We start from the raw sequence: 24,389 nt of genomic DNA on the forward strand, positions 1-24,389 counted from the left end.
TCAAATCTGCTAACTTCTTTACTTATCTATGCAAGAAGAACCTGTCAACCATCCTTCCATTTAGTAGTATATGTCTTCAGGTTTCCTTTATAGTGAAAATGTCAATGTGATTCAGTTCCTCTAGTATAGGGTGGGGAACCCGTGTCCTCGAATGAAGTTTGAATTCAGTTAAAGGGCTGCACTTGAGGACCTAGAGGGCCACATGTGGCCTCAAGACCACAGGTTCTCTACATCTGCTAGTATGTTGACTTAGTGAGCATTGGATAAGTATATCACAGAGTATCAATAGTTAATGTGTTACACACTTCTGTGTTACAATGAGATGCCAGAGTAGGACTTTTGTGGAAGAGAGTAACTTTCACAAAATTTTAACACTAAATACTTTTTATCTTACACTGATATATTTGGAATAGCACAGATGAAAAGAATCTATTTACTTTGTATAGAATGGGCCTGTGACTTGTCTTGGAGGGTATGACTGAGTCCATAGAGAATTATGGATCTATATAAGACTACATAACGTGTAAATACAGTATCACTGCTGGCTAGAAGTGCAGAAATGAAATCCCCATAATAAAAAGACCTAGGCTTCTGACAAGTAGCTTGAGCTTGGATAAAGCAACATCTTTATAACACTCCCTGTATTTTACTTGCTAAACTTGGCAGCATTTTTGTATTCCCTGACTAGTATACCTACACTATCTCATATAAGCCCCTTAGATATCAGAATCTCACAATCTGATAATATAGCCTTTATATTTAGCCTCATGCCATCTTTAGTTTTCCTTTTCTTTACTAGATTACTCTTCTTCTTAAGTTTTCCTTTCTTTATAGAATGTAAAATCCTTGAAAAGAGGGGTTGTCTCATTCTTTGTATTTGAATCCTTCTTTCTCTCTAGTAGCATAGTCACTAGTTAAATAATAGGCACTTAATAAATTTTTGTTGACTGACTGATTTAAATGTCAGTCCTGACTCAAGTTGAACATGACATGATACTATTATTAGTGATAGTTCTTAAACCTCAGTTCCACTTGCTACCTCTTTCTATCACCTCCTACAAAGTAGGGGCTCTTAAACTAGGGTCCATAAGCTTATTCTTTTCAATATTTTAATAACTGTCAGTATGACTGATTTCCTTTATAATCTTATTTTAAAGCATTTTGAGGAGGGGTTCATAGACTTTACTAGATTGCCAAATAGGTCTATGACACAAAAAATATTAAAATGGTCAAAGAGTAAATAGGAGAGTCAGTCAAAGAGTAAAGAAACAAAGATTTTTAATTGCACATCTTGAGAAGTTTTATTGTTCACATTGGTCTAGCTAAACTGTAGAAAGCAAGTTGCACATGTAGTCTACTTCATTTAACCTGGGTTTGGCAGGGTCTTTTAAAACTTCATTATTGTTTTCTTTGCAACCTTACTACTATATTGGATAGAACCTATAATATTTAACTAAAATATGTGTTTCTAGGTGAACCAATTTTCCTTACTGGATGAACCATCCTATCATTTCTTTAGGGGAGGGCTGCTGGAGAAATAGTTAGGGTCTGTATACAGTATTGACTATTGAGACCTTTGTGAAGACATTAGTACTTTGTAGCTGAGGAATCTATTAGACTCAGTGGTCATCTTGTGATTGACATTGGTCATTGGTATGAAAATATGAGCAAATTGTTGACCTAGCTATAATTCTTTCCCAATAAATATAAGCACTAATTTGACATGTGGGATATGTTTGTTGCCCATGTAGATTATGTTATATGTCCAAAAGGGTTTGTCTAATTGAGGCTCACAGAGACATGTGGATGGATATCTCTGTAATCTTGCCCATTCCTCTCTCAGGGAGATTTTGAATTTTTTAAGAAAAGTGATAATTAAATTATTCAAGAGAAGTGACCACTTCATAATTCCACCAATAATACAAATAGTGTGCAAACAGTCTTTCTATCATTCCTTTCTGCAGATGACTTCTCATTTTTTCATCTTTGCCAATTTGCCTAGAGCATGGTAGAAACCTTAGAGTTGCTTTAAATTGAATTTCTCTTACCATTAGTGATTGTGAACATGTTTTTGTGTAGTTATTTATAGTTGGCAAATATTTTGAAAAACTGGGTAATCTTCCAGTTACAAAATCACTCCAGAGAATGTCTAAGGCCTTACAATGTCAATATTATCACAATTACCTGTTGCCCATAGTGAGATGAATCTGGATCACTGATGATCAGGGGATGGGAGCAATAGAATGGGCTAACAAATTTCTGAGAAGGGCTAGTCCAACATAGATGGAATGATGTAATCAGAATATGGTGAATGTGAAGAGGATCTAGGCCAGAGTTTGGATAAAGAGAAAGCTTCATGTTGGTAACCTCTGGAAGACCTGGGAAGTCAAATGAAATTGTTCAGGTTTGAGGGAGATCTCTGTCCAAACAGGGGAGATCTGAATCCAAAGGCTCCTTCTTTACTGCCTAATAATCAGTGTAATTCCTGAGGGAATGAATACCATCTGTAGAGCCTAAATCATTAAGGATTTCAAACATTAATAGCCAGCCTGGGCCATCTGTAAATTTAAGATTAAAACTGCAGGTCAGAGTGTCTAGGTACACTGTGTATGTTACAATTGTCAAGAGGTGTTGGGACAGCTCAGTTCCAGCGTGGAATCCTAAAGCTGAATGAAATAACTTCTGTGTGGAAGTGCATTGTCTTTGAAGGTCTGTGTCCAGAGTCACTGTTCTTGGAGAAGAAAGGAGAGGAAGCAAGTGATGATGTTTATGATGTGTTCTACATACTCTACCAATATACTGGGATGAGATTTTTTTTTTTGAAACTGTCATTTTTTTTTAAACTGGGAGAAGAGTACAGGAACGTCAGTTATTAAATTGACAGTTTTGTAGAACAAAGGTCACCAGATCACTCTACTACTCTGCAGTTGCTAAGTGAAGCTCTAGGACAATCCACATGATTCTATCATTAGTGGCCAGAGAATCACAGGACAATAGCTTCAGAACTGAAAGGGATCCTTCCTAATAGATCATCTTGTCCAACTCCACATTTTATATATGAGGAAATTACTAACCTGTCCCAGGCTATACAAGTAGTTAGTAGTGGAGCCAGGTTCTCTGACTCTTCTATTCCACAAGGAACATGGTGGGAATTGAAAAGAACTTAGCTACAACTTAAATATCAAGAAAACCTGGGAGAGTTCTTGATGAAGGGGAAGTAGAAGACTGGAAAAGATAGACCTAACTTGAAGTACTGCTTGCTGTGCTGATTGGGTGTGGCTCTGGGTCTGCCTCATAAAGGAGCTGAAATAGCTGAGGTCATAGGTTGGTCCATTAAAGAATTGTAGACACTCTTTGTGAGGGAGAGTAATAAATGGCAATAGAATCCCAGTGGATAAGTAGCTTAACAGAAAATTCAGTGCCAAGGCAGTTAGTGGAAGCATTAGTTTTGTGGAGAAAGGAGCCTAGCAAATGATGTCAGAAGTTCTTTGGGAAGAAGCAAATGAAAATTTCTGAGGAAAAGACATGTTCCAGCTGAGTTGAAACCCTAAAAATGATAGCTGCTTTGACCACAAGAGTTCCCTATCCTATTGTTGGCTTGAAGATTTGGGACCATGTGTACTTTTGTGTATGGGAATTTTTAATTAAATTTCATTGCTTTGGATTACTTCTCCTATGTTTAGTCAGGTAAAAAGAAAACATTAGGTAGGTATATGTGTGGGTATATGTATACATATATGTATGTATATATGTATACATATATATGCATACATATTTATATATATGTGTGTATATATGTATATGTATATATACATATATACATATATATATATATATATATATACCCTCCCACAAATATGTGTCAATTTCATAGAACCATATTAAGAAGGACTTTGGTTACATAATCAAGGCATTGGTGGGGTGGGAATAGCTTGAGATCAAAGTGAGCCTGTCATAGCAATGACATATCTAACAGAGTGTGAATACATTGTGAGAGGGGTAACTTTAGTCAGCAGACCAAGGGATTTATCACTTGAAGTATGGGAAAGGAATCTATTGATCTATGCTAGTTTCTGAGAGGGTCACCTGGAAGCATATGGCTAGGTCTGGTCCTCTATGTCTAAGGAAAACAAGTTTTCTCTTTGTCTGCCACTTTGATTGCATTGCAAGTCAGCTTGATCAACCTCTCCTTCCTCCATAAAGTAATTGACTGAGTGACTTTGTTGTATTAGATATATGAGAGAAAACTAAAGGTAAATGCCATATAGATAAATGAACAAAGTTTTAAAACAAAATGCTGCAGTGGGGTAGTAGAGTAGCTTATAATAAACCTCTTGGCTCCTCTATAGGCTTATTGGCACATATGACACAAGACTGAACATACTGGCAGAGGTCATGTTGTAGTCATGGCCACTAAAGCTTTGAAGTCTTGACCAGCTCCCTATGACCTATTTCCAGGTTGTCATGGCAGAGGAAGAATACTGTTCATTGAAGTTCACTATGAAGGATGTTCAGATAGGAGAGGTAAATCATGAAACCATCCAAGATTAACTTTCCATCTGGTGCAGATGTGCCAACTGGGAGATCTGACAGGTAGTTTTGAGTATAGGTATACCATAGCTATTATAAGTGAATTAATTCTAGTAGTTCCAGTTGAAGTTTGCTACAAAGTTGCTACAAAGTTTAGAGTTTATAGAAAGATCAGTTGGGTGAGACGTACATTGGGTATTCAAATATGCGTTTTCATTTACAGTATAATGACCAATAGATTCTGATTTCTAGGAAAACAAGTGACAGTGAATTTGAATTTTTAAAATATTAGTCTTTTAATAAATTTCTATCTAAATGGCTTCCTTAAAATACCAGTTAAAATTCTACCTTCTTCTACAGTTAGCCTTTTCCAATCTTTCTTAATTATTTCTTTTTTTGAATAACTTCCTATTTAACCTATAATATAGCTTGATTGTACATAATTTTTTGCAAGTGTTGCAATGTCTTTAAATTATAAACAACTTGAAGATAGAAACTATCTTTTGTCTTTCTTTGTATCCCTAGCACGTAGTGCAGTGTGTGGCCCACAGTAGGCACCTAATAAATGTTTACTGACTATGTATCTTTTGCTTTTTATTTTATTTCATTTTGAAATATATCCCTCCCACCTCCCCAATTCAATCCAATTCAATCAACATTTATTAAGCATCTGCTGTGGGCCAGGCACTGTACTAAGCATTGAGGATACAATCAATAAAGGCAGTCCCATGCCATCAAGCTTGCAGTCAAATGGGGAAAACAACACATATGAAGAGATAAGAGATGGTTCAGTAAGAATACCAGGGGTACCTGGCATAGAGGCGTCCTGCTCTGTGGAGTTAAGATCAGTCAGAGCTGCAGTAGAGGAAGGAGCTGAGAATCCAGTTTCTGCCTTCTATAAAAGAAGGTATTGGAAGGGGTTTGTTATTCCTTCATTGAACTATTTGTTGAAACAAAGAAAAAAACAAATAAAAAGTAGTTAAGCAAAATTATCCAGTATATTCATGGAATCTTAGAATACAGCCAATGATTATAGGATTATAGATTTAGAGAAGGCCCTTAAAAGTCATCAAATTCAACCTCTGTCATTTTAAGAGGAAACAGGCTAATAGAATTCCAGAAACTTGATCATGGTCAGAGCGAGGTATTATCTAAGGCAGGATTATGAATTCATGGCTTCCTAACTCCATGTCAGAATTCTGTTTACCATGTCATCTAGTTGCCTCACCCATAACACCCTACTCTCTATGAAGAATAGAGAGAAATACAACTCTTCTCTTTGATCAAGATAAAAAATTACAATCGTATGACATTGTTTCATATTTCTGTACTTTTAACTTATATTGTTATTACAGTAATTGTATATATTGCTTTCTTATTTTTATTTCACTTTATATCTGTAAGGCTTTGCATAATTCTCTGAATTCTTCATTTTTTCTTATAGCACAGAAATATTCCATTATATTTATGTACTACAACTTGTTTAGCCATTCTCCAATTGATTGGAATCTCTTTTGTTTCAGTTTCTCAAAAGTACTGTCATGGATAGATTGGAGCAATTGGGACATTTTCTTTTTGCCTTTGGCCTTCTTGGCTCTTATGCTTAGCCACATTTCTTGGTGAAAGGGCATAGACATTTTAGTTACTTTCTTTGAATAATTCCAAATTGCTTTCCAGAATGGTTAGATCAATTTATAGTTTTACCAATAGTTGCTCTGGCCTCACTCTCATATCTGGGCCTTATTACATTTTATTGCTACAGGATTATCTGGTACCCTGAGGGAGTTAGGAATTTCTTTTTCCTGCCACAGGCTTTAACCCCCTCTAAATGTTTTTACCCCCATTTTTTCCAGTAACTAGAAGTGTAGTTCCATTCAACCACTTAAGAATGGATTAGCTTTTACAAAGGGATATATTTATTTCTAAGATATAAAAAAAAAAGTACAAACATTCTCCCTTCCCCCACCCTCAGCACCTCAAGATCATAATCTCTTCTATACCTATCTACTCCCTAGGTCTTTTAGAAATTAGGCTCACAGTTTAGCTCAGTTCCTACACAGCATTAGTTCGGCAAAGTTCAAGTCAAAGTCCACAGGGACTAGTGTCTCTGGACTCATGCTTCTCAGGGCTTTGTTTTTAGATTGCAACATCTGGCCTGGATTCCTGGATTTCCAGATCCCCTGGGGCTCAAGTTCCCATCCCAGATTGGAGACTCTACTCCCTGAACCTAGAACAGAAAAAAATGAAAATTCCAGACTCATTTCTTAGGGCCTTGCATCTAATGATAAAGAGAAAAAAGATCCTAAGGCCCTCTCCTTTATTACATGGTCTCATTGGCTAAGTGAAACCCTTTATCCTCACACAGGAAAGCTGTAAAAAAAAAAACAAAACACCTGAGTTTCTGAATCAGACTGTTTTAAAGACACTAGTTACATAGCCAATGGCGGGGAAAAGCTGCTTGCAATCAAGTGGATTGCCAATGTAGAATGTCCATTTATAGTCCTAGTCTCCTTGAAGCAGGTCCCCAATGTCTTCTAAGTGGCTGATGCCATTTTAGGTGGTCTAGGCTCTGTGCCAAATTAATTTCAACTGTGAATATTTCCATCTTTGGTCATCTTTGTCAATTCACTGGTGTGAGAGATAAAGTCTCAGAATTTTTATCACTAATCTTTCATATGGTTAAGACTGTAGCTTTTCTTTTGAGAATTGTGTGTATCCTTTGATCCTTTATCCATTCATGAACGGCTCTTGCTTACATATTTCTATTAGTAGTCTGTGTCTAGGATATTAAACTCTCAGATATTCTATGCAAAGATTTTTTTTCTCACTTGAAAGGTTCTTTTTTTAGCTGATTTGGTTTTGTTTGTTCAAAAGCTTTCAAATTTCATGTAATTAAAATTACTTATCCTTTGTGATCACTGCTAAAGCTTGTTTTGATAAAAAACACTTTCCCCCAAATTCTTTCTTCATAGCCATTACTGTGAAATCATCCTTTTCTAAAGAAAAACAAATTTTGTTTTAGTGGTGTGACTTTTAATTATTAGGTATTGTGTCCATTATGAAGTTTTTATGGTATTCCTCATTTCCCACCTGGTTGTACTCATTCTGGACTTCTTTGGCTGCACTAATTTTGGACTCATTTAGCTTTTCTATGTCCCCCACTGGGTACTTTTCCCTGTCCTCCTCTTTCAACTTTCTTTTTCAAATTGTCTTTCCCCCATTAAATCGTAACCTTTTTTTTTTTTAATCTCCAGCATTTATCACAGTGTCTGTACTTAATAAATAGATGATCCTGATAGCCAGGATCTTAGTAGTAAGCTCTTAATAAATATTTGACTATTGATGTAGCATAAAATGTTGGTCTAAATCTACTAACTTGCTTTCCAGTTTTTCCAGTTCTTTTAAATTGTGTAGCTCTTCCCCAAATCAGTCATGCCAGGCACTGTGCTAAGCATTGGGGATTCAAAATTCCCAGTTTTGAGAAATAAGAAACAGTTCTTGCCCTCAAGGAGCTTGTAGTCATTTATATTATTGAATTTATTGAACACTGGATTATCGGATGCATTTATTTCTGATTCTTTCTTACCTAATCTGTTCATTTGATTTGCTTTTGTTGTTTTTAACCATTACCAAATAATTTTGATTATACTGCTTTAAAATATGATCTGAGGTTCAGATGAGTGCTGTGGCACACTCAATTTCTCCTCTCCTCCCTCCCCCCACACTATTTGCCTTAGATTCCATTCCTTTTGTTTCTCCAAAGTAGCCCCTTGGTAGTTTGGAACTAAAATTGTACATTGATTTTGGTATTCTTGTAATTTTGATTATATTAGAATAGCCCAACCAATAAGGAACAACTATTGCTTCAATTATTTCTCATTTTTTACTTTTAAAAAGAATACTTTTACATTATGTGTCTTGACTTTGCTTTGGTCGACTGCCTGACATTTTGCAGTTATTTTCAATGGGACTTTTGATTTCTTCCTTTTGTTTTTGCTACATGTAAATGGTGATATTTTGTGGATTTACTTGGTATCCCACTCCTTTACTGAAGGTATTGTTTGCATTTATACATTTTTCTTCTCATCTGATTGTTCTAGCCAGCTTTTCTAGAACGACTTAAAATAATAGTGAAGACCAAGGGCACCCTTGTCTTTCTCTTACCGGGGAAGCTTTTGGAATTTCTCCATTGCAAATAATACTAGCTATGGATATTAGATGCATACTTTCCGTCATATTAAAGGACCTTTGCTTCTTAACAGTTGTAAACATGGGTACTGTATTTTGTAAAAGCCTGTTTTCATTTATTGAAAGTCGTGGTTTTTGTAATTTAGATGATTAATTGTGCAAACTTCGTATTTTGAAATGAATCCAACTTGATCACAGAATTTGCTAGATGCATTGCTATATGTAGTCTTGCAAAACATCAATATTTGTCTCTCAGTTAACATTTATTACGTGCCTACTATGCACCAGCCTTTGTGGTAACTGCTAATTTCACTAACTCTTTAAAACTAATGAAATCAATCAAGTTTTCTCTGCGTTGTCTCTTCCTGATTTGGCTATGAGGCTCGTATTTGTCCCTTTAAAGGAATTTGATAGAATGCCTTCTGTTTCTATTTTTCATAATTTTTTTTTGTAGAGTAAGTATTAACTATTAAAATGCTCGAATTAATTCCTCTCTAGCCTGGGGGGAATCCCCTCCCCTTTGACAGTTTATTCACAGTTCTCTCAACTTCTTTTTCTGAGATTGTCTATTTCTTGATTAACATGTTAATTTAGGGTTTTCCTGTTTTTGGTAGATCTACAAATACCCGACTAGTTACTAAGCAGTGGAAAGGTAAAACTTGACTTGCAGGGTACTGGATAGAGCACTCCAAAAATGGGGACGATCTGGGTTCTGTTTTGGAGACAGGTCAGAAGGTATCTCCAAAAGACTGGCCACTGATTAGAGACTGGTCCTACATCGCATCGCCAATTAAAAGGCTTCGTTAGCCTGTGAACTGTTCAATCGGCCTTTTTATCTGTCATTTCCAACCGTTTCGCCGAGGCTCTGAAAACACCGACTTTAAAAGACACAATTCCGTCCTCACGACGTTAGCAGGACGCTCACGGTCCCGAAATGTCCGCTTGCGGGGGGATGACCCGGTGTCCTACAGAACAAGGGCGGGTGTCACGTTCCAGGTAAAGTAACCTGGCACCGGGTGGCTTCTTTTTCCAGTTTAAAATAATCCCTTTCACCAGGAGGCCCTAAAGCTGTGGGGAGGGAAGAGCTGAACAAACATCTCTTTTCCCCGAGGCTTGAGCCCAGAGACGCGCCCCAAGTGCCCTGCAGGCCTCCCGGCTTCCCTAGGGGCCGGCCTCGGCTCGGCGGCCCTGGCCCAAAAGCCCCGAGGTGCGGCTGGTTTCAGGTCGGAAGGGGCTGGGCCCAACCCCGTCGTCACTTCCAGAGACCCGGGCAGGGGCCTGTGGGGGCCGCTGGTCGTGCTGCCCGGCGCCGCCCGCGTCACCCATCTCCCAGAGAACTGCTAAGATATCCCCGGAGCTCGCAAACCAGACTCCCCTCAGAGCCTCGGAACGCGGCCGCCCCACCAAGCGGCCCACGTCCCCTCCCTCGGCCCCGCCCCACGCCTTAGCTCCTCCCCGCGGGTCCCCCGGCAGTCACCGCGAGATCTCATCACCTCTCGCGAGGCTTGCCGTCAGCCATCTTCTTGGGGGTGCTACGAGGCGGGGAGCCCCCCGGAATCGTTTTCCATTGAATCCTCGCGCGTTCCCTCGTCCTCCTCTCTTCTGCTTTCTCCGTTTTGTCAGTACCCCGACCCAGGGAGCCCCCGCGGCGGGGAGGGCTGCCCGGGCCTACGCGCGTCCCCTTTCCTGACCCGGGGAGCGTCGGGCGCAGAACCGGGAAGGGGGAGGGCCCAGGGAAACCGCCGCGGCCGCTGCCTCCGCCCCGGGTTGGGGCTCCTTGGGCTAGGGAAGGGGAACGGGAGGGGGGAGGGGAGTGCGGGTGCACCCCGAGGTGCCCGCGGCCTCGGGAGGCGCCCCGCGTGCCTTCTTGCTGAGCGGGGCGCGCGGGATCCTGCCACCGGCGCCGCCCACCGCGGCCCACGCGGGCGGCGGCGGCGCGCGGAGCGGGGAGGCGGCGGGGGCCGGGGCAGCGGCGGCGGGGTCCCGGCGTGGGCAGGAGGGGAGGGAGAGAGTCGGGCCGCGGGCCTCCGTGGATGGTTTCTAAAATGATCATCGAAAACTTCGAAGCGCTCAAGTCCTGGCTCAGCAAGACCCTCGAGCCTATGTGAGTATCGGGGGGTTATTGTCCTTTGGGGGCGGGGGGGTACCGAGACACGCGTGACCGTGTGTGTACATCTTCCACCTTCGTCTTTCTCCTCTATCTCTTCCTGGATTTTGCCTGGGGGGGAGGGGAGGAGAGAGATGGCCCAGCCGGGCCCGGCTAGGTCCGGGCTTCTCGCACCTAGATACCTTCCGCCTCCACTCCCCCCCGCGGCCCATGTGACTTGGGAGGTTTCGAACTGGCTCCCTCCCTAAGCCTTGCGGGCCTCCTCCCCGGGGCTCCCTCCCCCGCGACGCGCAGCCACCCCCTGTCCGCCCTGTTCCTGCCCCCCTCCTGCCCGCGGCCGTTGTACACCGAGGTCCGGACTGGTCACAGTCCTTGTATCAAGTGGGGGTGCGGGGCGGGGGGCCCCTGCAGTGCCCAGGCTGCCACTCATCCTCCCTGAACTCGCCAGGAGGCCTGCCGGAAGGCCACGTCTCTTTCCTTGGCTGGCAAGTGTCACAGGTAGGTGGTTCTAAGGTCCACCTGCTGGAGAAGACCCTGCTTCTGAAGTCTCCCCTCTCGGTGCTCTCCGCGGTCCTCCCTCCCCCAAATGGCCAACCTGTGGGCTTCCTGACCTCTGACCCGGGGTGCTGTGTGGTTGGTACTTTCAGGAGTGTGGGCAGTGGGTGGTTCTGAGAGGGCAGGAGTATTTTGGGTAAGAAAGAAAATTTAAATTTAAGAAGTGCTCCTTTGAAAATCTGAAAAGGAGAGAGCCCAGCCCCGAACAAAGTGTTTTTGTCAGAATCAGCTGTCCTTGAATAGCTTTCAGGCAGGGTTAAAAGCAGTTGCAGGATACTTAATTTTTCTCTGCAAATGTTGATAGTATTGAACAATGAGGTGTCTTAAACAATTTTGGTATTTTTTAGTGCTTTTTCCCTCCCATTTTCAGAGAACTAGGTTATTGACTGGTAAATACCCTGCAGCTTATTCACACAACTTCTGTTGCGTTAACATTTAGTATTTATTACACATACTTACATAGTTCTGGGTACTGGGAGAAAGCACCCTTTGATATAAGACATGGCATTTAATGTAGGGGTCTGGAGAACAGCGCATAAACAAGTAACGAGTGTTAAAAAATGATGCGAAAAAGAAATGCCAGTTTAAGCACAGACAGTAATAATTTCCTTTTTAAGTATTATGCTTTCAAGTGCCCTGTCAACGTGACAGATTTTCCCCGTTCCTGACTTAGTAGAAGAAAAAATTATTAACTACCTATACTTTTTTAAGTCTCAGAGAAGTTATATTTTTCAAGTGTAATATAAACTCTTAGCTGCATACTACTAAGCTTCTACAGTCATTGTTTTTGGTAATAGTTGAGATGTATTTTAGTATTGACCTATAATTTCTTTTGCTTACTTCCAGTACCTACCAAAATTCATCATCCTTCCATCTCATTGGTCCTTTTTTTATTTTGTTTATTATTTGTTTTATAGGAGTGATTTCCTACCCGTTTACCAAGATGTCTCCAGATAACCTTTTACCATATTTCTGTGCATATGTCTGTGTATGTGTATACTTAAGTGTTGATAGGTACCATATTTTGTGTAGATTTGTGTTTTAATTTTGAAAGAAAAGAATTTAAAAAATCAAAACCTGCAAAGATAGGGAGACTTGCTTTAGAAGTTGGAATCTATTAGAAGCGTGTGTTGGACTATCAGTATAGACTTAGTTTGAAAATAAAATAAAGTTTTTATTGTTTGATTATAATTCTTTTTGGATATGGTAATTGAGAAGTGGATGTGTGGGTGTATTTGTGTAGCCAAGTTGTAAATTATTTGAAAATGCTAGGTTGGATTTGGGTTTTTTTTTTAATGCTTCTTAAGCTCCCGTTTTTTGCTCTTTTATTCCTGGAATTTACCTCATTTTATTTTATTCTTTTCCGAAAAGGTTGGATTTGTTTTGCTTTTTAAATTATTATTTAATTCCACATAGAGAGGCCTTAAAAACAACAACAGACATTTTCTTGGGGAGGAGGGGAGAAATTGTTGGGAAATTTTCATTACTCACCACCTAGATTTTTTAAAAAGTAGTTTTAAATTGAGACTTTCTACCCAGATTTTCTTAACAGAATTAAAATTTTTTTTCCTGGTCCTTCATATCTTTAAATATGCTCTATGTGATAATTTCAGAATTTTAGAGCTGATAGCTTAAGTGGTTGTTTGTGCAGATGAAGGTTGTTTTGCAGATGAAGAAATTGAAATAGAGAGGTTAAGTGACTTGCCCAGTTTCAAAACTACCTTTGCAGTCAGAACCTGGGCCTCTTGACTCTTACCTTATGGTGCTACTTAATGCTTGTTGGATGACAAATTCTAATTAAAAAAACATCATTCTTTTTAGTGTTTTGACAGTCCAGATGGACTAATGAAACTTAGTATGGATAAATATAAAGACTTACCCTTGAGTTCAAAACCTTAAAACTTTCTGCCTTCAGGATGAGGGCTATGGATCTAGGCAAGTGTTCCAAGGAAAAAGCTAGAGTTTTTAGTGGAATGCAAACTTAATTTGAATTGACTGTGTCAGGACAGCTAAAAATTGATTACAAACCTCGACTGCTCTCATAGAAGCACATGCATTTATGATGTTCAGTTTGCATTGTTAATTTTAGGAAGAGCTTTGAGAAGCTAGCACAGGATACAGGATAGTTCTAGCACAGGTACAAGATAGTTTTGAAGACCCTGACTTGCAAAGCAGAGTTCAAGGAACTTCAAATATTTATATAGTTTGGAGGAGAAAAAAATGGGAGAACAAGGATAGCTATCTTGAATTATTTTAGGGCTGTTATATGGAGGTGGACTTGCTTGGCTCCAGATTACAGAACCAGGAAGTGGGGTCAGTGTAAAGAAGAGTTCCCAACAGTTAGAGCTATACAAAGGTGGAACAGGCTGAACCTGGAGGTAGTCGATTACCCTCTTCAAGAAGTTTACTGGTGAATTCTGAGAGAATATTGACTTGATTCCTGCTTAGGCCTCTAAGATTCTAACCTGGGAAATTGTATGGAGACAATGTCAGTATCTTTCTCCCTTTCTTGTATTTATGACACCTTTCTTGCCACCATAAAATTGCCCTCTATCTAGATTCAGTTAAACAGATATTTAATGCGGATGATGTGTAAGCATCTGACCTTAGGTGACCTTTTAGGATATGTCAGTTTCACATCTTCAACATCTATCACTTTTTTCCCCCCTTACACTGCCACTACTTTAGTTCAGATCCTAATCATCCCTCACTTAGAGTATTGCAGTAATTAATTACTTAATTGATCTTGCCTCAGTTCTCTCTTTTTGCAGTCCACTGCTTAAGTAATTTTCCTAAAGTACAAGTTGGACCATATTACTCTTGGATCAGTAAACTCCACTGGTTTCCTATTACTTCTAGGATCGAATATAGACCCCTCTGGCATTTAAAAGTCTTCATAGTCTGGTTGCAACTTTTGAGTCTTGTTAATCATTGCTCTCCTTCAAGTACTCTGGTCCATCCACATACTCCTCCTTTTCACAACTTTCCCCTCTCCCTGTAATGCACTTTTTTTTTCAGTTTACCCCTAGAATCCAAGTTACTTCAAAGCTCAATTCCAATGTCACTTTCTACATGAGGCATTTCCTGATTTCCCAGTCTCTCCCCCAAAGTACCTTGTATTTATTTTAGGTATATTTTGTAAATGCATATATGTACATTCGTTTTTTCCCCTCAATAGAAAACAAGGTCCTTGAGGTCAAAGACTGTTTAATTTATGTCTTTCTATCTTTAGCACCTAGCATAGTGCCTGGCACAGAGTGATTGCTTAAGGAAACATAACAGAATTTATCATATAGTGGTTAGCATAGGAGCTGATCTACAAAGGGCTCTGGAATGATGATAGCTCTTTTCTCAAAGATAGTCAATTCTGCCTCATTTCCAGGGTTTATACTTTTTCTTGTGTGATACAATAAGTGAATAGAGTGCTGGACCTAGTCAGGAAGACCTGAATTCAAATGTTACCTCAGATACTTATGAGCTGTGTGATATTTTGGGAAAATCACTTAACCTCTGTCCATTTCCTTAACTGTAATGTGGAATAATAATAGCACCTATCTGAAATGGTTGTTGTAAGGCTCAAGTGAGATAATATTGTAAAATGCACTGTGCCTGATGAGTATGTGCTTAAAGTTTGTCTTCCATCTCTTCTGGAACCTTACTACATAAATTATGTTGTTCGTTCTAGTTTCTTCACTGACTCCTTCATTTTTTTCTCTAGATATACTCAGATCTTCATCATAAAAAACACAGATAAAAACCTTTTGTTTTTTTAGCTTACTTTAGCTTACATCAGCTTACTTCATCTCTTTATTTTTCTACCTACCTGGCTATTTTTAAAGTAAGTTTTATTGTCATTGAATCCATACAAGTCTTGTGTGCTTTCATAGATTGATCCCCAGATATTTTTGCATTTTGTAGTTAGTTGAAATGAAACTTTCTGTTATATTATAGTTTTGTTATTATTACATAGAAATGCAGTTGATTTTTGAGAGTTTCTTTTGTAGACTGAAACTTTGCTGAAGGTATTGTGACAGTGTCTTTGCGATTCCTTAGGTTTTTCCAATTCTACTACCAGCAAATAAGGGTAGTCTATGCCTTTAATTTCTTTTTCTTGTTTTATGACTGTTTATAGCTTTTATAGAACTATACAATAATAGTGGGGGGAACTTAATGTTTTCTTCATGTTGCTGCTCAACTTCGTACAAGGCTAGTTATACTAACTGCCACCTTTACTTCCTCATCTTTCTATAATCCTTTTCCAACTATTACCTCAAAGCATCTTACTGTGCATTTCTTGGGGCATTTTTCTTTAAATATTAAACTTTTAGTTAGAAAGGACTTGAGAGATAATCTGATCTTGTGGTCTACAAAGTGGGGCCACGGCTTGACCCCAAGGGATGTGTGGTTAACCAATCAGAAGATGGGAAGATAGATTACATCCTTCCTGCCTCCTTATGATGATTGTTAAGTTTGCCTCCATTAAAAGCACACCTGCTTTATTCCCCCCCCCCCCTCACTTTTCCTTTTCACTACACAAGGTAACAATTTTTCTCTCTGGAGCGGGCGGTCAACCCTTGAGCCACTCATAAGGTGAGGGAGGCGAGTGACCAGAAAGAGCCCCATCTTGCCTTCATTTTGGGAGGATTACATAGGATCACATAGGCATGTGTGGCTTACATCATGTCTCACAGATGATATTTTAATTACATTATCTTTCCCTTAAACTGAACCACCTCCTGAATATCCCTATTTATCTTTGCAACCTTTGCAACCTTGGTGTCTTATTGACTCTTCTCTCTTTCATGCCCCTTATATGCTTTCATTTGCAAAGTGTGGTCATTTTTACCTCCCCAACATCTCTCAAATTTGCCACTCATAAATCATTATCCTAATTTCGGCACTTGCTATCTCTCACCTGGATTATTATAATAACAACCAGTTAACAAGTACCTCTTAAGCACTTATGAAGAAATTACTGCTCACAATGATCTTGCTTTTTAATGGGAGAGACAACCACATGTGAAAATATGCAGCTTAAATATAAAGTTAATAAATGCAAAATATGCAAAGTAGCTAAATACCAGCTAGTTTATTTAGTAGGGAGAGCCCCAGCAATAGCAGGAGTCAGGAAAAGCTTCATTTGAAGATGGTACCCGAGCTGCATTTCAAGGGAAGAGAGGGACTCTGAGTTGGAGGTATGGAGGAAGTTCATTCTAGGCAAGGATAGACAATGCAAAGGTATGGGAGATGGAATGTACCCTGTGTGAAGAACAGAAGGCTAGCTTGCCTGGCTTGCAGAATATGAGATGGAAAGAGTACTGTCCAGTGAGATTGGAAAGGTTGGAATCAGGCTGACCTCTTTGACATGTTTCACTTTACTAACTCCAGTTCCTCTTATAATAGTTGCCAAAGTGACATTCCTAAAGGGCAGGTCAGACTACGTCACTCACCTAGTCAGCTCCTTATTGACTGTAGGATCAATAATGTTTATCTCACATGTTTTAAATGTCTATTTTTTGAGCTTTGACGTATTCATTATTAGTGCAGCATAACTAATAAATAATTAAATGTAAACATTAGGGGTACTTAAAGATTTTTTACTGGTAAAGGTATGTGATCAGAACAGTTTGGAGAATATTCATCTGATCTCCCTCAACATTTATTTGTACCCCCATAACGGCTCTTCATGAATCATCATCCGGGATCTCCATGAACACCTCCAGCAATAGCCCATCTTCTTATATGAAAGTATTTATTAAATGTTCTATTATGTACCAGATATGTACTATATGTCTTAAGATTGTGAAGGACCTTCTGTTCTACATTTGGGTAAAAACAAAAATCAACTTTCCAAACAGAGACTGGGTAAAGCATGGTAACACCGTTGCCCCTTAAATTCTAGTGTTTCCTGATTACTTCTAGGATTTACTCTTAAAAGTCTTATTAGGCATTTAAAGTTCTTTGCAGTCTAGCCCTTTCCTGCCTTTCCAGTCTTATGCTTTACTTCTTTCCATACATTCTCTGATCCAGGTACACTAGTCTACTTGCTGTAGATTGTACAGTTATAGCTGCTGCTCCATATCTAGGCTGTTTGCCTTTTACTTTGCCCCATGTTTAGAATGCTCTTCTCACTTCCCACTCTTCATTTCCCTGACTTCAAGATTCACCTTAAATGCTACCTTCTGCGGGAGGTTTTCCCTGTCCTCCCAGCTTACTCTAGTGTCTTCCCCTCTGAGGGCACTTTCATTTATTTGGTATATCTTGTACATACCTAGTTATTCACATGTTTCTCCCATTAGAATATGAGCTGCTCATATTCCCAAGAGAGTCTCCCTGCCCTTTGAGGCGGGAATTTTTTTTCCCCATTTCTTTGTATCTCAAGCATTTTGCCTGAACATAGTAAAAATGCCAACAGTGCTTGTTGTCTGACTGAACAGAAAACTGGGGAATGGGGAGATGTTAGCTTTCTTTATTTATTTGAGGGACTGTCATGTTCAAGAGAGATTTAACTTACTTTGCTTGGTTCAAGAAGTCAGAGCCAGTAGTAATGGGTGCAAATGGCATGCAGGCAGATTTTGTTTTCATTAAAAAAACTGATTTTTTTTTTTATATTACCACCACTCCCTGAAATATCCTCCACTCAACCTATGCTCTCCTCCCTCAAGTGACCCAGCCTTTTTAAAAAGGAGGAAATCAAAATTTTGGAAAAACTAACCAACTGATATTTCACCAGTATATGCAAATGCTGTCCATTTGTAGTTCCCTGTATTAGCAAGAAAGGAGAGAGGTGAATTTTCTCATCTTTTCTCCTGGGCCAAGCTTGAGCATTTTAATTATGCAACATTCAGGTTTGTTGTTACTCTTTTACATTATCATTATGAATGTTTTTCCTGGTTCTACTTTCTCTGTTTCATTTCAAGTAAGTCTTAACGCTTTTCTCAATTCTTCATATTCACTATTCCTTACAGCATAAGATGATACCATTGTATCCATATACCCCAGATTTTTAGCCATTCACCCAGCAAATTTTATTTGTAATTTTTGCTACCACAAAAAGTTCTTTGATGCTGTGAATGAATATTTTGGTACACATAGGACCTATTTTATGACTTTGACATCCTTGGAGGTGTGTCATCATGGAATCTATGGATTAGAGGATATTTTATATATAAACAACATACACAAACATTTTAGACACTTTTATTTTTTTTAGCATGTCTGCAGAATGCTTTCCAGAATGGTTGAACTTGTTTACAGTTTCCATCATTGTAACTTTATGTAGCCCCCAACATTGACTATTTCTATTTTTGTCTTAACCGATTTTCTAAATTGTAAGGCGAAACTTTAGAATTGAATTGCTTTTTCTTGCTGTTATCAGTTAGTCATTTAGATCCATCTTTTGTATTTTGCATTTCTTTTGAGAGTTGTTTTTGTGTATCCTTTGACCATTTATCCATTGGAAAATTGCTTTTTCTTGACTTGTTCCATGTATATCTTTGACCCTTATGTGATGTATTTTGATGCAAAGGTTTTTTCTCCCAATCTAAAATATAGTGGTTTTGTGCATCATTTTTCAGTTTCCTGTAATTGAAATTATCTTTTGTGATCATCTGTAATCCTTAGTTTGATCTTGATGTGAGGGAAATCTATTAAGTAGCAGTTAGAGCTGGCTAAAAGTGGCCAGGTTTGCCTTTAACTCTCTTCACTTTGAGTTCTTTCTTCTCAAGAGTCCCTTGACATCATTCCCCATTCTCAGTGTATTTTGTCAAGTTTTTGATGAAGAGGTGTCCTTTATCCCTTCTGGGGCTTTTAATCTGTTCTTATGTTCTTCAGGTTACTTCCACGTTAATTTTCAGCTTCTCCATATTTACTGGTTCCTTCGCTGTTGCCTATCAAATGCCTAGGTCTCCCTCATCCTTAAAAAACTCTTCCTAGTACCTACTATCTCTTCAAGGTGTTTACTCTCATTGTTTCTTTTTTTAATTTGAGATGTTTATTGGACATCCAGATTGAACTGTCCAGTAGGCAGTTGATGATGAGAATCTGAAATGGGAGAGACTGGGGATGGATGTGTCAGTCTGGGAATCATCTACTTTTAGAGATGATAACCCATGGAAGCTGATAAGATGACCAAGGGAGAGCATGCACAGAGAAAATAGGGCCCATGGTAGAACCTCTGCGGATCATTTATAATTAGGTACTAAGGAGAATAGTTAGGTACCTAAAGAAAACCAGGAGAGGGTAGTGTCAGGAAAACCCAAGAGATGTGAGAATACACCAGAGGAGAGAGTGTCTATCACAGCAAATGCAGCAAATAGGGTAGAAGGATGAGGAATGAGGAAAAAAACCAACAAAAAACATCAGATTTGGTAATTAAGCAGTCACTGGAGACTGCATTGGAGAAAGCAGTTATAGTTTAGTGATGAGGTTGGTAGCCTGTTTGATGAGGGTTGAGGAGTGAGTAAGAGGAAAAGTGGAGGCAAGAAGTGTAGATAACTGTTTCCAGGAGTTTGTCTGGATAAAGGGAAGAGATATACGAGATAGTAGCTTGGAGGACTTACAGGTTTAAGTGAGTGCCTTTTATGGATGGAGGAGATTTGAGCATGTTTGAAGGCAGTGGGGAAGGAATCATTTGAGTTTGAAAATTTGCTAACTGGCTAGCGTTGTTGGAATCATGTAGAGGTGTTGACCTTGGCAGAGAGAAGGAAGACCTGTCTTCAAATCCTACCCCAGATACTTATCCCCTGCTCCAGATATCAGTTTCTTCATTTGTAAAATGGGGACAAGTACCTACCTGACAAGGTTACGTTGTTTTTAAGTTGTTTCAGCTGTATCTCCCTCTGCTTAACTCCATGTAGGATTTTCTTGGCAAAGATACTCAAGTGGTTGCTATTTCCTTTTTTACAGATGAGGAAACTGAGGCAAATAAGGTTAGATGATGTGCTCAGAGTCACAGAGCTAGTGTCTGAGGCCTGATACGAACTCAGAAAGATGAGTCTTTCTGACTCCAGGCCCAGTACTCTATCCACAGTACCACCTACCTGCCTTGATAAGGTTATAGTGAGGATCAAATAGTATAATAAGTGTAAAAGCACTTTGCAAACCTTAAAGGAACTATAAAAATGTTAGCTATGTTATTACTTGATCTGTCTGAGTGAACATTGTACTCTGAGCTCTTAACTTCCTGATTGTATTTATTTATATTTTCCAAGTTTTTTTCAGTGTTCATTGACCTTTTTTTTTTTTTAAGCTAAGCAATGATACTAAAATCATACTCCTTAACATAAAAGCCCAGATTCCAAAACCTGTGATGTGGGGGAAAGACCTTTTATTAGTAGCAAATACTTGAAAAAATATTTATTTTAGTTTATTGTGAATTCTGCCTTAAGTTTAGTTTTTTAAAAAAGCATAAATTTAAAACTTTAAAATTAAATAAAAATTCTGAGGCAGCATGGCACAAAGATTAGAGGTTTGGCTTTGAAGTTCTGGATGTTTGTCTCAAATCCCACTTCTGATGCAGAATATCTGGTTTGCCAAGGGCCACCATCATTTAACTCTTTAGTGCCCACAAACATTTTTTTAGAGTCAGCGTTTGAGTGGATGCTGATCCGCATTAGTAGAGGGAGTATCTATATTGAAAGTTTAATGAAATTAAGAGTCTGGGCCTAAAACAAAATGATTTTCATTTTAAAATAACTATAGTTAGTTATACTCTTTCTTGGGTTCTTTTCAATATTTGTCTTTTTATTTCTGAATTCTATAAACATTTTTATTTTTTGTATTTTATTTTTAGTTGCCTACACTTAAAATGACCTATTTTATCTTTTGAAATGACCTCAATTCTTTTTTGGTTAAGAATTTACTTCTTAGCCATAACTATGAAAGACAGCTCTTCTTGTTCTCTTTGATTTTGTTTATGGTATGTGCTTTAATATTTAGGTAATGTATCCATTTTGAGTTTGTGAAATATAGTGCAAGTTGTTGGCCTAAATCTTAATTTTTACCAGAGTGCTTTCCAGTCTTTTCAAGCAATTTTGATTAAATAGAGATCTCTTTCTCAGGGAATTTTTGTTTTAATAGTACCAGGTAGTTTTTTAATGGTTATTAATTTATAATAGAATTTGAGGTTTGAATGTGTGCAGTTCTTCATTCCTACTTTTAAAAAATTATTATTGTAAATGTTTTCTTCCAAATGAATTTTTTTATTTTGTCTAGGTGTATGAAGTATCCCCTTGGTATTTTAATTAATCTCCAGACTAATTTAAGGAGTAAGAGAAATGTTTCATTTTGAGTCTCACATTATTGTGAACTTACTGGGAAAATTTTTTTTTATCAAATTTAGCCCTCCATTCATACTCCCAATTTTTAACATAAAAACAGAAAAGAATACAACTGTAGTCTCCTTATAGTTTCGTCATTTCATGATTATTGTGATTATCACCTTTTTATTCCTGATAAGAAATTGACAGTGTAGTGGGAAAAGCCATGATATTGTATTTTTTTTTTTTTTGCTGTTAAATAAGATTTTCCTTTTAATATGCTGTGAGTTACCTTGATTGTTTTATATCTTACCAGTTTCCATTTCCCAACCCTCCCAATGGGTTTTGCCATTTTTGTTCTAGTGGAAGAAAAATTGCTGGAGACAGTTTTATTCACTTCTTTTTTTCACTTTTTTTTTTTTAAAGAAAGCAATACAATGCCAGTGGCTTGAGTTGGCTGTGTACTCCTGTATGAGAAAAGGGAAAAAGTATACAAGCATAAGAAAACTAGTTTTGAAATATTTCCTTCAGTTTTATGCTGGATCAGTTTTTTAATCATTAAGAAAAGGTAACAGTTGAAACTCAAAACATTTCTGTTGAGGGGAGAGAAGAGATAAGGGAGAGTAAATGCTATATTTCTACACTGGCCCTAAAAGTGCTCAGTTCACAATGGGAGACACATGATATTCTATTTTATGAATACCTTCCAGACATACCATTTGAGGTATAACTTCTGGAAACAGTAAGTATAGGAAAATTATTATTTGTTATAATAGAGTTTGATCTGTATTTTGGAGATTTGGGAGGTATTCTAGAATTGAGAGAAAGTCAATTTTTGTAGTAGGTGTCTTGGTTAATGTATCCCTTAACCAGCATGTGCTTGTTATAATATGCAAATTTTCAATTTGTAAGGAACTTTTGAAGCAAATTACAGTCACATTTCATTTTGAACTAGAAATAAAGTTAAGTATTTGCTGGAAGCTCCAAAGGTTCAAAACATCTGTCAGTGAAGGATTAGGTAAGTGGGAATGGAACATACATATATATATTCTAAACCTGAACTAAGAATGAGGAAAAGTTTCTGTCTTTTTTTTTTTTTTCCATAATCCAAGATTTTTTTATTGTTTTTTTTTTTTTAATTTATGCCATGAATTCATAGGGGATTGGTTCCAACAGCTCAGGTTCCTTGCCATCGGTTCTCACAAAGTGTGCTTCTCTAGGTGGAGCAGGCTGGCGTTTCAGTTGAACCCAAGTGCCTTTTTCTTTGGCTTCCTTCTTCTTCTGATCATTTTCCTTTACCCACTTCAGGAAGCTATCTCTGCTCTTAGAATGCTTAATATGCTCAATACGTACATTAATTCTCTTGGCTAGAATCTTGTCCTTAACCTGTTTGTTTACAACACTGCCTACAGCATGTTGAGTAACATTATAGACCCGTCCAGTCTTGCCATGGTAACATTTGTGGGGCATTACTTGCTGAACTGTGCCCATACCCTGGATATCTACAATATCACCTTTCTTGGTATATTCGCGTATACATAGCCAAAGGGAAAACACCATGTTTTCAAAAGGGCCTAGAAAACATGTATGGTGTTCCTCTCCTTTTTCCTTTTGTGTTTGTCATTTTGGCAACACACTGGAATATGGCAGAGCCAGCGGAAAGGAAAAAAAGTTTGTGTCTTAATCATCAAAAGAAGAGATATAAATAGAATAGTTGAAAGAATCAGAGGTCAGCATAATATATTTGAAAGAACAGAGAGCCAGACTCTTGAGTGACTACATATTTCACTTGAGGCTCTACAGAATTCTAAAACTTGAAACAAAATTATAATGTCATCTGCAAGTAAATCTGGAAGACCTTATAACTTGTAGCAGGGATTCTTAACCTGGGTTCCGTGAACTAAAAATAGTATATTTTGATAACTGTATCGAAATTTAATTGGTTTCCTTTATAAATCTGTGCATTTTATTTTATACATTTAGATCATTCTAAGAAGGAATCCAAAGATTTCATCAGACTGTCAAAGGATTCTGTGACAAAAAAGTTAAGAACCCCTGATCTATAGAAATTCTTTTCCCATTTGACCTCTGCTTTTTACCTATGATATAGTAGTGACCTGTATTTGCTATAATTTTACACGTTGAGATTTCATTTTATACACTTCGAAGCAATGATTACTTTGTAGATTATTAAGAGTATGGAGTGATGATGTAATTAATGTATCCACCATCTACCAAAGCAGATTGAAAATAGATATTAAATTCTTCCCCATGCTTATGTACATTTGAAAATCTAAGGTGGTGTAAATTGGCCATGTGTCTTTGGAGGACAGTATCACCAAAACAACATACTTATAAATTGTTTCCTTAAGTAATCTTGGTGGAAAGATTGTGACTACTAGAGCTTAGAGGTATATCACTCTATTGAGAGAATCACCTTTGGACTCCTTACCTAGTGCAGGACTCCACAGAAGGATCCCTAGGGTCCTGCAGAGATCCTAGCTAGGTAGTTTTAACGTTATCTGACTGAACTTCAAAGTGCCCATTTCCAGGCCAGACTGAGCCTTCCCTGAGGCCCTTCTGTATCAGAACATCTTTAGGGTATTCTGCTTGAGTCAAGCCCTCTATCTCTGTTAGCCCTAGCCTTATCTAAATGAGTAGCTGCCTGGTTAAGTACCTCTTGAGAGAGAAGGCTGTTCTTACACAGGGCTAGCACAGCACTTTAGACCCAAGCCAAACAGAGCCTGGGG

At 38.4% G+C, this 24,389-nt stretch overlaps 1 protein-coding gene and 1 pseudogene across 24 annotated transcripts in view; one reads left to right on the plus strand and one right to left on the minus strand.

Moving 5' to 3' along the window:
* The first annotated feature begins 4,502 nt into the window (after window positions 1–4,502).
* The window catches only part of RBM26 (RNA binding motif protein 26), a 107,754-nt gene continuing 87,867 nt past the window's right edge, over window positions 4,503–24,389 (plus strand). For 18 of the 24 annotated variants that reach the window (XR_011969931.1, XR_011969930.1, XR_011969932.1 and 15 more), the window contains exon 1: window positions 10,651–10,822. Coding sequence is in view for 12 of the 24 variants with exons in the window: in XM_072622148.1 (XP_072478249.1) it covers window positions 10,752–10,822 (71 nt within the window). In the remaining 12 variants the exon portion in view is untranslated. Of the gene's footprint in view, window positions 4,594–10,650; window positions 10,823–10,919; window positions 11,324–24,389 lie in introns of those variants that run through there. The other 6 variants (XM_072622152.1, XM_072622158.1, XM_072622159.1 and 3 more) reach the window with 4 other exon arrangements.
* Window positions 22,723–23,278, minus strand: LOC140512815 (large ribosomal subunit protein eL21-like; annotated as a pseudogene).

Source organism: Notamacropus eugenii, chromosome 6 (assembly GCF_028372415.1).
Source record: "Notamacropus eugenii isolate mMacEug1 chromosome 6, mMacEug1.pri_v2, whole genome shotgun sequence".
NCBI classification, from domain to species: Eukaryota; Metazoa; Chordata; class Mammalia; order Diprotodontia; family Macropodidae; genus Notamacropus; species Notamacropus eugenii.